Source organism: Trachinotus anak, unplaced genomic scaffold, assembly GCF_046630095.1.
Source record: "Trachinotus anak isolate AG129_WGS33_773 ecotype Australia unplaced genomic scaffold, CSIRO_AGI_Tana_v1 ptg000010l, whole genome shotgun sequence".
Classification (NCBI taxonomy): domain Eukaryota; kingdom Metazoa; phylum Chordata; class Actinopteri; order Carangiformes; family Carangidae; genus Trachinotus; species Trachinotus anak.
Genome location: NW_027273861.1, coordinates 10,871,927 through 10,886,276, shown reverse-complemented (window position 1 = coordinate 10,886,276; position 14,350 = coordinate 10,871,927). Strand labels below are relative to the sequence as shown.

The window sequence follows — 14,350 nt, the reverse complement described above, 5'->3', positions numbered from 1 at the left end:
AGTAAAATAAAATAAAAAAAATTATAATATGGAGAGCACAGAGTTTACTTATTTATGCCAATATTGACATGTATTGCTACTTGATTGTTGATTTTATGGAAACACAGCTGTTTTTTTAATCTCTCACCTCTACAAGGTCAGTTGCAGTAAGTTAGCAACAAAGCTAGCTCAAGCTTTGTTCTTGTTAGAAATAACAGAATAGCAAAGAACAAATAATAACATAAAAGCCTTTTCTGCTTTGTTTTGCCCTCTGAAGGTATCATATAGCTTAATACAGTAAGTGCCTAGTCTGAACATGTGGTATATTACACAGTAATCTATTACAGCCTGATGCACTGACTGTATGTCCCTGTATCTCCAGGTGCCTGAGTCAGATGGAGGAGGATGGTCTATCTGTGGATGATCTGTTCAACCAGTGTGTGTTCCGACAAGATGAGAGAGACATGGTGCTGAAGGCCATACATGTCATCCAACCCGACTACCAGCCCCGCCTCAACCTGACCACAAGCCAGTGTTCTTCATCGCTGGTTCAGGACTTCTACTCTCAGGTACCACAGGCTAGCTTTCCCTCCTAGTACTGGCTGTCAATATAATGTCAGAAAGATGTTTGACTCTAACCACTCTAACCACTCTAACATTGGACCGATGTAAAATTTTGGTTGGAAATGAAAATCAGGTTGATGCCAAAACATTCACATTGACATTGTGATGTTTAGCTGATGTTTAATAGATGTTGGGTTTTGCTCACGACTTGTCGATATTTTTGTGTCAAGATTGACGTTGGATTTTGATTACTTAACAACACATCTTAAAACTAACAAAATGTCAACGTCAGCTGCCATTAGTACATCTAATGACATCGGTGGCTGGTTTTGTGCCTGCTGGGTTGACTCGAGCCAGTTAAGATGTCAAGACATAGTAAACAAGACAATGTCTTTATTTAAATCTTAACAAATGTTTGCTCATGATAAATATGATGAATTGATATTTAAAACACAAATACCACTGGATCAGATGGAGAGATGGGTGTATAGATGGATACAGAGATAGATGAATAGGTGACTTTATTAATCCATGGATAGAAGTTAAATAGTCACAGCAGCCAGATACATTGAAATACAAATGTCAACAGGTATACGAACGCAGTGGCTGAGATGAATAAGCAGAAACATTAATGAATGGATAAGTGGGGATATTGACTGCTTGTCTGGTTACAGATAAGGGCATAAAGTGCTGAAGATTGATAATGTCCAGATACAGTCAATATTATAATGTGTAAAGAGCGAAATAGATGCATTAGAGGCAGATGAATTGTGGAGTCTGATAGCACCTGGCAGGAATGACCTCCTGTATCACTCCATTACACATCAGGGTGGAATAAGTCTGTTGCTAAAGGTGCTCTTAAGCTTGGCTTACATGCTGTTAAAGGGGTGGGAGGCGTTGCCCAGCCTTCTTTATGAGTTTCCTCAGTCTGTTGGCTGCAATGCCTCCTCCCCAGCACACCACAGTATTGAATATGGTGCTCACAACAACAGGCTGATAGAAAACATTGCTCCTCAGGAAACAGAGCTGGCAGTTTTGGGGCATTCAAAGATGGATGAGCTTGAATGGGCTTTGTGCCTTTTATTAGTGCTGGATTGAACAGAGAAACTTGAAGTCATTATTCTGGAGCATTATCCCAGATTATGCCTCATCATCAGGATACTTAATAGCTGACAGACTGGTCTCTGTTGAGGCCACAGAAAATAAGATGACCTCCTGTTCCACTGACGTCATCAGAGCTGATATAATAGAGTTAACTGACATTGGTCTTTGTGCTTAAAATTATCTTAAACCAATGTCATTGGATTTAATGGTGACCATTACTTGCTTATGTTGAGACAGCAGAGACTACATTTAGGTGTTTTTCTTGTGTGATGGATTATAAGGCGTTCTTCCAGAATGGATTTTTAATATAAGTGTTGGGAAGTGTTAAATATCTTTATGGCTTTATATCTTTTGGGCTTTATGATAAAAAAAGTGCTAATTTCCAACCATAAATACAGATAAGGTATTTTTAAGGCTGAGTCTTGTGTATGTTTTGCCAGTCCAAGCACCAGAATGCTGGGAAAGCTGTCAGAAGGCTCCAGCGTGACTACGAAAGATTTGATTGTCACCCCTTCACAGCCAGACAGGCACTGGCCTATTTATAGTGAGCCAACTCTGCTTTCTAATGGGTCCTCCGCTTTCCTTGCCTCTCCTCCTCCTCCTCTCACCTCTCCTCACTTTTTCCCACCTCCCTTCCCCTCCTGATTCTCACATGATTCATTAACAGCTTTCTGTATTGAATTGCAGTATTTTTAGGCTCAGTCGTTACTTTGATCTTTATCTGAGTGACATATTTTTGATGATATTGTGTGATGGTAGCAATCAGCAGGTCATGTATTTTTATCTTTAGACTGTATGTGAAACTATGCCACTCACTGACTTGTGAAACAGGTCAAATTTGACTGCTCCATTACTACTGCCTCTGATTGTATTTGCAAGGCTGACTAACTAGTCGGTTATCTGACTATGACTGTGACTTTTTGCCAGGTCAGTTTAATGACAGAAAGGCTGTCGACATAACTGGTCCACCAGATAACAGAGTAGCAGACTGGATGGTCTCTGGAGCATTTTGAATCAGTGTTAGGAGCAGAAGCAAAATCTAATTAGAATATTGTTTGCTGGTTTGAGAAGGAATTTTGATGAAGCTGTAGATCATACAAAATGCAGTTTGATCTAATTTAAACTTGTCATCAGAGATCGTCTGGTATTCTCTCATTTGAGTATTTGTTCATCAGGAAACTGGCCTGTGTGTTTGCCCATTTTATTAATACACTTTTGACATTGCTTTCCCCACATTACTGTGTACCACATGCTGCTCACTCTCTGTGTCTACCCAGTAAAAGGACTATGAGCCTGGGCAGAGTATGAAGAAAAACTTTTTTTATAGCTTAAGAAATTTGAATTCATTCTGTTTCATTGAGAAATATTGAGATAAAATCGAACAGTATTGCAACATAATTCTTTCTATGGAGCTTTTTACTTTTCTTTGTACACCAGAAGCTGCAAGTTTGTACTTTTCAAAATCATCATGCCAGCACATTTCTCAGCAGCTATCTTTTGACTTCATCCCAGTCTACTGATAATGAGGCGCTAGACTTTTTGCTCATTTATTGTTCTAAAGTTGTTCTGTTGTACTTTATCGTAGTTGTAATATTGTTCAAGAGCTGTCTGGTGAGCAATTTATGTGCCACGCTGCCTTAAGCTTTGCCCTGGCTGCTGTCCATGCTCAATCTCTCTGAGGCCTAATTTATAGTCTACTGTATCTTGTCTGCCATCTATGAGATAATAAATGTCTGCACTGCTGTACCGAATCTACTCATGCGTACAGCCTTCCTATGATGTGCACAGATAATATCCAAAGGTCTTAATGTCTTAGCAAGGTCACGATTTCTTTAACAAGACTTGACTGAGCAGTCCACATATATTTGTGTATTTTAGGTGATTTTGACCAGTATTGACTTCTATACAATGTTGGCTGGATTTACTTCCCTTCATCCTTCCCAGTATACAATATCTATGGTTGTTATAGGGTTTGATAGTAGGGCTGGGTGATATGGACCAAAAATCATTTCTCACTATTTTCAGTCTGTGGTGATAGGGGGTATCTTGGTATTTTCTTTGAAGTGAGCTAAGTCAAAGTCAAAGCCACTTTCATTAAAACAGATTGTGATCAAACCAAAATGCAAATATGGAGCTGCAAAACATGTAAATGTTTTGAAACATTATATAAAATAAATAGGCAGTATCACATAGAAACAGGCCTATGTCTGAAAATGTTCCTTCAGTTGTTTTCAACAACAATAACAGACTGAATACAATAGTAAAAAATTACAGGTTTTCCTGCTTAACAAAATACACAGCTGCAGCAATAACAATAAAAATGTAAACAGAACAAAAAACAACAACAGGACTATCCTGTTGCACAATATATCGACATGTAAATGAAAAATTGTGGTTGCGGGAGAACTGAGTTAGTGAGTGGGAGTGGGCTTTGCTTTTTGTGAGAGAGGAGAGATGTGAAGACTGCATGGCTTACTTGACTTAATTTAACTTAACTTAACTGAGCTTGTGGCTCAGATTAACACTTTCATGGCAGCAGGCTGAGATGGTTTTATGACTTGGCCTTTGCTGGCTGGCAGGAAAAGCCTCTTTTTCTTGCCCTGTATGAATGTCTCAGGCAAAACTAATCCTCAGGTCATGTGCCAGCAATCTAGTGGTTACACAGGGTCTGCCAGTCTTGCTGTCTTAATAGGTTAAGATCCGGGTACCTTACTATTCTACAGTAGTAATCAGTCTTTATTGCTCTCTGTGTGTCTGACATGTTCTTGTTCATGTGTTTTAGAGGGCAGACCATCACTACCCCAAACTGGACTTCACTCAGGAGGACCTCTTTGAACGTTTCAAACGTCAGCTCGACGTGGAGCAGGCTTGCACTGTCACCATCGACTCTGTGGAGGCTGCCAGGCCTGTCACTGAAAACATGGCCAAAATGGTAAACAGACCCAGGTGTTGCCTCTCTTTGTCTTCACATTACTTTCAGTACAGACTTCAGATTTATGGGTCACTGAAACTATTTAAAAATGTAAAAACAATGGGGGTGACGTGACGTTTTAAGTTAATAATAGATGGTTTGGGGCTAAGTCTTAAAATCTATACACTATTTAAAGACTTTTTTCCCCTGGATGAATATACATGGACAACAAATAATATTTTTAAACATGAGTATATTATTGTCAATTTAATTTTGATATGCTGGTTCAGATAAATGGTACCCAGTACCTACAATAGTGTTTTTTTGTTTTGTTTTTTTTTTGTTTTATTTAAAGACCACATTTCCCAAAAATGCTGTTGCTTCTTGTTAAAAAGAAAACATTGCTTTATTTGTGAACATCAGTTATCTTCCTGTTTTGTGGTGTAAGTTTGTCCCTTTCAACTGCAAAAAAAAGCCTGCAAAGCCCAAAGTGCTGGCACACAATGTAAAATACAGACTGTAGTGGGTGCATATCATCTTGGCAGTAGTCAACTTTGTTTGGAGTAATTATACTAATGTATGACCATACACAAAATATTGATTTATTCACATTTAACACACTTTTCATACTTTTCACATCTATGTTTATACATTGTCTCCTATGAGTCTCTGATCTAAACTTTGAAATAATATGCATTTAGGTCTGACAGATTAGAGCAAGAAACATCATATTCCTGCGGTGTGCCTTCTTTCCAACTCTGGCATTTACAGTCCAGCCTGGCTTGTCTGCCTCTGCAGATTGGCTTCGTGGGAAGCGAGCAAGCCGAGAATCCCTGGTGGTCAGGAAGCATTTACAGACAGGCAGGGCAGAATAATAATGTATTGTAATGGAGGCCTCTGGAGATGACGCAGAGTCACCTCACCATTCACAATCCAGACTGTGTCTCTGCTTCAGTGAGAAGAAGAGTAAAACTATTCAGCTGAAGAGTGAACATTAACACATACACACAGTCATATTGCGATTGCAAAATGAGTCATGTTTTCAGTTGGAATGGTCATTTTCACTGAAAAAAGAATTTCAAATGATGAGGGTGTGTTTTCTGATCAGGTCTGTACCAGACAAGCACGTGCCTTTACGTCTGGAGAATGTGATTTGTAGGGCCACACTGCAATTCTTTGTTTATGGTATGTTGTGACACATTTTACTTTTACCAAAAGAATTGCAACTCTTGCCATTTGCACTTGGTCATATCGCAATTTTGATAATATTTTTGATTAATTGTTCAGCACTACTGCAGCCTTGAACAATTTTCTACTTCATTTAAAACACATAAGATCAAAATAGCAGTAGAAAATCTTGTCTTAAGTTGCATCAGTTGGTGGATTAATTAAAATGGTGACACTTTCAGTAAAGCAGTGTTAAAAGACCCAAAACAGAATGTATTATTTTGTTGTCCAACTACACATTTAACTTCAGTTGATGGGAATAAAAATGACAAATGATTATTAATTGGTGAATTGTGCGCATTAAAACTGCGCTCTTAAAGGAAACCTCTGGGAAAACATGAATAGGTCTCACTTCCTGTTTTATTCATAGTGTGGCTCTGTTGTTTTAAGTCTGTTTTCTTCCAGAGGTACCTGAGCCAAACACGCCTAACCATCAGATGGGATTCATGCTCATGTTGCCCAATAGTTTGTGTCCAGTGAGAGTCGGCCCTGTCTACTGCTTCACAATTTATAATGACTTTCCATTTGGGCCATGCAGTATGTCATAAACAAGGATTTCTGCAGGATCGGTCATTTAATTTGACCCATTCTTTAAGGGTTCCCTGCTGTCAGTCCCAGTCATGAGATGGAAGACTTACATACGTGTTGTCCTTTCAGAGGGAGCTGCTGGCGGAGCAGCGGGCTCAGTGGCAGAAGATCCTCCTTCAGGCCCTGAGGGAGAGCAAGATGATCCTGGCAAACACCAACACCAAGGACTACAGGCTTAACCTTTATCCCTACCTCTGTCTGCTGGAGGATAGGGAGTATGTTGACATCATGATACAGGTAACACAACCCATCTAACCCAGTCTGCCGCTCAATGAAACACCAGAAATCGAGGATTTAGCAAAGACTTGTCTGTGTTTGAGTCAAAGACATTTGATTGATGACAGCTTTATTTTACTACAACATAAAAAGAAGATGTGTAGTTATGTCACTGTTATCAGTCCTTTGTTTTCTCAACATTGCAGTTGTGTAATATGGTCTAAGCAGTCTGGGAAACGACAAAACGCAAATCAAGAGCTGACAGTGACAACATGTGGAAAAGCATTAGTTTTTATCTTTGGCAGCAAAGAGGAGCATGCTTTTGATCAGATACCTTTGCTTTCTGCATGGACAGATTAAATGGGTGTGATGTGATTTCTGAAACCACCAGCGGTGTTTTTTTTTTTAACAGTGAAAGTAATGTGAAGACAAAGAGAGGCAACACCTGGGTCTGTTTACCATTTTGGCCATGTTTTCAGTGACAGGCCTTTTTTAAACTAAACCAGATCTGATGAACGCTTCAAACAACCTTTTGCTTCTGTTTTCACCTGTTTGACCATCTGAACTGTGTCCTGTTCTTGTCCAGAGTGTTGCTAACCTGCCTTTCAGTGGAGAATCGCTGAAGATTTTAGCTGGAGATCTTGGCAACAGGGTCTACACCAAATACTCTGTGCAACAGAAACGACAGAATCAGACAGTGGAAAAGTTGGGCAAAATTTACAACACTTACACAGACCTGCTGGCCAAAGATACCAAGGTAAGCAAAGGACATCTTACTCGTTTAATGATGCTCCAGATGTCTGTCTTTATGTGCACTTCTTGTATGTATTATTTTTGTCTCCACTTTAATTTTGCATGCATTGTGGTCCAAAGAAAGACTTGTTTCTTCATTTTGATGTATGCCCTGACAAAATAAAAAAATCATAGTTTAGATGTGTAAAACAAACAAACAAAAAAAAAGAATTGACCTGAGAAATTGCTAATTTCTACATACAAACTACATGCAAATAAATTGTTTTTTTTCTGACTTTTTGACTTTTTTATCTTGATGCTTTAATAAGAGAATAAAATAACATGATATGCAGCATTGTAACTATAAAAGCTGAAGACATACAGTATATTTTGTACTGCACAGCAGACACTGTGTAGCCTGCATAGATGCCCGCTAAAGGACATCACAGGTCATTGAATAGTTCTGGAGAAATAATGGTAGGCCCTCAACATCCGCAGTAAAATCTAAAAATAAATGAATTAACTAAATGATTAACAATTGACAAGTGATGAAATCTGATGGATGTTAGTATAGATGTTGCTCACCAGCTCATTGACATGCTGCTCATTATGTTTTATCTAAAACAAAGGACTGTGTATCCTCAGTGGAAGTTTACAGCCAGTATCACTGACTCAGTGTTCCACCAGTGTTTTGATGGTTCTGGTACACTGGGGAAAACGCTAATAGCATCAAGACTATAATGAGCAAGAGCTCGTTATAGTTCAGTAGCTAGTTAAACATGATGTTAGTCAAGGTGTTTGTTTTGTGCAAATTATTTTTGATGCCATCTTTGTAGTTAAATTTCTGCCTGTTATGGTGTTTTTCATTGTTGTTATGATACCAAACATTAGTCAGCTTTCTCACTTTATTCATTTACATTTTCATGCATCCATTTTGAAAGTTAAACACCATAAATGTTTGACTAAACTGTCTCTCACCTCAGGTCAGTCTTACTTATGTACATCATTACCAAATACCTAAATACTCTAAAGAATTTGTTCTGTTGTTGCCTAATACTTGTTGTACCTGTTGTACTGTGGGTGCAAGATGCTGTGTTGTTCACTTTTATAGTTTATTCTCATCCAACTTTTACTTTGAACTTGTTCATGCTAAGCTGGCACTTTTGACTAAGAAAAACTGGGATGGATATTTTTTACAATTTTTTTTACATTTTATAGACTAAACAGTTGATTGATTATTTGAGAAAATAATGCTAAGATTAATCAATAATGAAAATAATGATCCATAATGATTCTTAAGACATGAAAGATATTTTTTCAATTTTCAGTTACTGTTTGACAAATTCTTAAGATATTAACATGCCACTTCCAACGAAATTAAAATAACCCACTTCTGATCTTCTCCCTCTAGGAGTATGACGTCCTTCCCAGGGAGCAGTGGTGTGAGCTGGAGACGGAGCAGAGTTCAGGACCAACGCTGCAAGGGGGAGAGACAAACTGGCCATACAAAGTAACTCTGGAGCTGGGGACTTACTTGGTGGATTTGATGATCAGGAACCTCAAAATTAATAGTGACATCCTGAACCCAGCCAACGACAGGAAGCTCATCCCCATCCTCTACCACATGTACGCCTTCCGTAACACCCGACAGGTACAGTGGATGTGCAAATCTTTCCAAGTGCAACTTGGTCTGCTCTGCAGAGATATCAAAGGAGCACATGGTTAGCAACCCCAGAGTTGGTAGCAGTTCTATTAAAGTAGCCTTGCCAAAAATGCAGGGCAGATTCTTCTTACACAGAAGCATGAACACAGGTCTTCTGGGTTCTTAGGCTTCTTTGGCCTCTGTGATAAAACCATTCAGATCCAGATCTGAGAGATTTTGAATACCTTTGATAACCTGCCAACAGGATTCCTGAGCATTCACTCAGACCAAAAAAGATCCTTTCAGCTGAGAGTTATGTGGAAAAAAATGGTTAAGGGTTAGAGTTATGAGGAAATTAACATTGAGTATATAAGTACTTGAACTGATTCAAAATAAAAAAAATTTAAAAAATGAACAAAACAGTTCATAATGAGGAGCCTCCATCAGTGAAATCCAATTATATTTATTGTGACTGAAAGTTACAATTTATTTAGTTTTATAAGTTTAAGTCACTGTAAAGTTCACATTTTCATTTATAAGGAAAGAAGCATAGTGGGGTAAAAACAATGAAAAATTACCTGAAAACACTTGACCTTCACTTTGGACAGGATGAGTGTCATTCTGAAGCCTGCTACCTTGAACACTTGAGCACCTTCCTATCCACTGTGAAGCTCCAAAGAGTGTGAATTATAAAACCCTTTCCCCCCTGTGTGAATTGGCAGGGGGAACAGTTGAGTAAGATGAATAGGTTCCAGGCTAATCCCTTTTTTAGTGTCCCCTTAATTGGCTTGCTGATTTAGTGCCATGGGACCCTGCAGGAGGGTGAGGTGGGAGGTGTCAGGGGGAGAGGCAGAAAGGGAGAGAGAGAATTGTGGACTTTTTGGACTTGATCCACTTTGACAATGGCACCAGTACTGTACCAAAATTTTATTCATGTGTGTTTTTCATATCTCTCTCTTTCCCCCCTCTCGTTCTTTCTCTCTTTGGAGGTTGGCCCATCAGGGGAGCATTCTAATGATTTTACAACACAGCATGACAGTCTGACTCATGCAAGCAATGCTGAGGTGTTTTATTTTTCTGTCAGGTTGCTGTATTTTTTCCTTATGATGGTTTTTATGTCCAGAACTACATGCTTGTTGCATTAGAACTAGGACATAATAATAATTCTTTCACATCAAAGCAAAAAACAGTGTTAAATTACCAATGCCCAGCAACGAGTTTATACTGGTATAAGATGGTCAACATGTTGATATCCATCTGCTATCCTGCTACTAACCAGGATTTTACATAACTAAACAAAGAAAATGAAAAAAGTTTCACGACATCATCTGCAATGTTAAAGCTCCAGTGTGTAAGCTGCATTTTTGTGCAAGTTATGGAGCTACAGCTGTTGTGGATGGCAGCGTTATTTACTGTTGTCCTTGAAAGAAATCCCTGGAAACTTGTGTTTAGCCTTGTTGTTTGCATCTGTTCTCAGTGCAGAGGTTGTGCATTGTTCTTCTTGTCAATTAAAACTTAAACTGCTATGAAACAGATGTCCAAATTTATTGCTCATCTTCTTGTATATATTTATCAGAATTATGCTCAAATTAAATCAGCTACACTCTGTCATGATTAACCATAACCTGATTTTAAAATAAACTGAGCTAGCATCTTTTATTTGTTGTAATTGACACATTTGTCTCTGTTTATAAGAGCAATTGTTTTTGTTTTTCTGTGTCTGCTCATTCGAGGTTTCTAATTGAATTTCTCCTGATGTTTTACCCACCAGATCGGATTCATCAAGCCCCACCCCATCCTGACTCAGATGCAGCAGGAAGCCATGGAGACCAAGCTGACCTTTGACTCCTACGTGATGCCGATGCTGTGCCCTCCTGTGCCCTGGACTTCTGTCAAGTTTGGAGCCTATCTGCTGACACCGACCAAGCTGATGCGCACAGTGGAGGGGGCCACCCAACATGAGGTGCTGCTGGAGAAATGCCAGAACCTCCATGCAGTCCTTGACTCTCTCAACCAGCTGGGCAACTGTGCCTGGAGGATCAACAAACCCCTGTTGGATATTATTATTTCCATCTTCAATGATCGGGGTAGTGATAAGCTAGATATCCCTCCTCCCCTGTCAGAGGCCCCCAAAATACCCCACTTCAACCCCCAAGATAACACTTACACCACTTCTGAGAAGGCTCACATGAAAAGGGAGGTGATTAATGCCAAAAAGAAATGCAGTGAAATGCACAGCCTGCGTATGGACGCTCTCTATAAACTCTCCATCGCCAACCACGTGCGGGATGAGATTTTCTGGTTCCCTCACAACATGGACTTCAGGGGACGTACCTACCCCTGCCCCCCATACTTTAATCACCTGGGAAGCGACGTGACTCGGGCCGTCCTAGTGTTTGCAGAGGGGAAGCCCCTCGGTCCCAAGGGTCTGGACTGGCTAAAGATCCACTTAGTCAATCTGACAGGGTTGAAGAAGAGGAGCTCACTGCAGGGACGGTTGGAGTACGCCAACACTATCATGGAGGATATACTGGACTCTGCTGACAACCCTCTAAATGTCAGTTGATCCTTCTTCATTTTTGCTGGTCACTAATAGCATAGTCCAAACATACATTCATAGGACCACATAGCAGTTCTTTCAATTTCTGAAATATGCAGATTGCAGCCGATGGGCCGATGGTCAAATGACAAAATCTAAAAAAGATATTAATATCTGTCAAAACCCAAAGTCTGGCCATGTGTATGTATTCAGAATAATGTGCCATGTTTGTGTGTTTGTCTTTCTCAGGGTAAGAAGTGGTGGATGAATGCAGATGAGCCTTGGCAGGCACTAGCCTGCTGCATGGAGATAGCCAACGCTGTGAGATCTCCCGATCCAACACAGTTCATCTCTCATTTTCCTGTTCATCAGGTACCATTCAACACTTGAAAGAATTTTTTATCTGTTTACAGAGATGCATAACGATGTGAATCGCACGTTCCATCTCTGATCAATGTGTTCTTTAATAAGACATTGAATTGAAGACCAAGATTGTGAAGATTCATTATTTCATTATTCTTCATTCAGGTAAAACAATAAATGCAATATATAAAATGATTAGCACAGATTATCCTCAGGGATATTCTCAACTGACAATCCCATAGGCCAATTATAGTTCCAGTTTATAGCCTCCTAAAAAATAAGGTGTGTCATTTAGTCATGTATTATAATGCTGGTTTAGAGGGCACATCAAAGTTAACAAGCCAAGACCTCCTAAGGCATGTGGGGCCAATTTATGTCATCAGTCATAAACCTGTAGTCCTAACCTTACAGATCAGACCACAGCTTAAACTATCCTCTGCTGGGATCAGGCATTTAAGTCCAAGTCTTTTCTTACACAGACCAAAGCAACAAATCCTCTAGAATAGTGTCAGTGTTGGTTGATTTTCTACACTATGCATCTGACTAACTGTGCAGCTGTATGCCAGGAATTCTGTGATTTACACCTTTAAACACAAGCTGTGGCTTTTAATATTTTTTAGACTAATGCAACATGGTCTGCACCTCAGGCTCTTGTTATAATGTAGCTTTTATTTGGCACTTGAGAAAATTTATTTCCTGATGCTTTTAATAATCCACATATAGTGACTTTTATTCTAATTAGACCAAACAAATTGTTGAAAATTGTCATGGCAAATACTGGACCAATTACACAAAGAAAAAAATGCAAATAATGCAAGAGGCAATAACTTTCTTGACTCTGGGCTTCTGGGCTATAGCACGATGTGAAAGCACAGAACAGTTGTTGGCTTTAGATAGAAATTAGTGTTATCAGTTAGGCTCAAAGAATTTAGCACCTCCTCCTCCTCACCAGCTGTTTGAACTTCAACCTGCTCTGGGACTGAAGATGAAAAGTAGCCTTTAGCTAAATCTGACACATTTATATCAAATTGATGTTAATGAATGTGTGCTGCCCCTGATAGATAAACACATAAGGAACAGGCAGAATCTAAATAGCCAAAAGTAGTGAGTTTGTGTCAGGCTTATGCTCAGTGAATGCCTGAAAAACACAAACAACATGCAGATGCATTCATCCTCATATATATTAGACTTTCATTCTGCCTTGCAAATTATTATAATGGCTCCGTCACTGGTATCTGCAGGACATCTTATCTCATTTAAGCTGCTCAGTGTGGTGGGCAGCATAAAGCAATATTCTTTCAGTTGGGACAATGTTCAATCCTACAAAAAATTAACCAATTATTTTTAATTCATTACGAATTACCATTAAATTACTTGATTGACCAATTCATCAGCTAATTGCCTACACACCTGTAGTGTATTTACTTTGTCTTATGCCAAAACCAATCTAGATGTTGCTTTGAATGATGCTCACAGATGGTTTGATGGTCTAGCAATAAGTGTGAAATTCACCCTGTTGCTTTGGGCTGTGGGACACAGAGATATGTCGCAATGAACTGCCACTAACAGCTTCAACCAAATTTTTCTCATCTATTGAGCTGATGCTCATGCATTTCATCTCACCCTTTCTCCCTTGTTTCTGTTTTCTCTTTCTCCTCGTCTTTGCTATTCTTTCACTTCTACTCTCTTCTTCTCCCATCTGTTCTTTGTTTTTGTTCACCCTTAACCCTTCACCCTGCGCTGCCCTCTCCCAATCTGTGCTGATCTCTGTAATTTTTTCTCTGTCTGTGTTCTCTCCTCCTCCACATCGCTGCTTTAATCTTTCCTCTCCTTCTCTCCACCTCTCTTACAGGACGGCTCCTGTAATGGTCTCCAGCACTACGCCGCTCTAGGCAGAGATGTTATTGGTGCCACATCAGTCAACCTCATGCCTTGTGATGTGCCCCAGGACGTGTACAGCGGAGTAGCACAGCAGGTCAGCACCGCTGTTTTTAGTTTGCATTGTTTTGTTCCTCTTCTTTGAAATGCATTTACTTGAAAGGTGCACAAGGTAACTGAAGAGTGGTAGATTTCACTTGCAAGGCGTGTTGCAGTTGCTCAGCTGTTAACATTCAGATGACTCACTATGGGATCCCATAGTGAGTGACAGACTGAGCACTGAGAATAAATTTTAAGTTTCTCACTTTAGGTCTTGTTTAGTTTCTCATGCCTTGCATCAGCATGCAGTGAGAATAGACAGCCTCCTGCATCTGAAGGCTCAAAGGGCAAGTGTGCATATAAAGCCATCAGCAGACCCAGCTAACTGTGAACATGTTTCTTTTTAGGGAGAAACAGTTTGAAGTTAATTGTGGTGTACTGACATCTCACTAGAGGATGAATCCGAGTGTGCTGACAGAAAGAGTTGAAACCTTTCGAAGGCGGTGTGAAGTTGTCAGTGAGCTGGGTTTGTAGCAGTTTGCTGCAGGACACCGTCTTGTATTTTTAC

The 14,350-nt window shown here is 39.6% G+C and overlaps 1 protein-coding gene across 1 annotated transcript in view; it reads left to right on the top strand.

The window, feature by feature from the left end:
- Window positions 1–14,350, top strand: part of polrmt (polymerase (RNA) mitochondrial (DNA directed)) — a 45,995-nt gene that overhangs the window by 8,062 nt on the left and 23,583 nt on the right. The window contains exons 5-12 of the mRNA XM_071487485.1: window positions 362–548; window positions 4,430–4,579; window positions 6,443–6,610; window positions 7,176–7,346; window positions 8,733–8,972; window positions 10,735–11,520; window positions 11,752–11,874; window positions 13,718–13,840. Coding sequence (XP_071343586.1) covers window positions 362–548; window positions 4,430–4,579; window positions 6,443–6,610; window positions 7,176–7,346; window positions 8,733–8,972; window positions 10,735–11,520; window positions 11,752–11,874; window positions 13,718–13,840 — 1,948 coding nt within the window. The remainder of the gene's footprint in view (window positions 1–361; window positions 549–4,429; window positions 4,580–6,442; window positions 6,611–7,175; window positions 7,347–8,732; window positions 8,973–10,734; window positions 11,521–11,751; window positions 11,875–13,717; window positions 13,841–14,350) is intronic.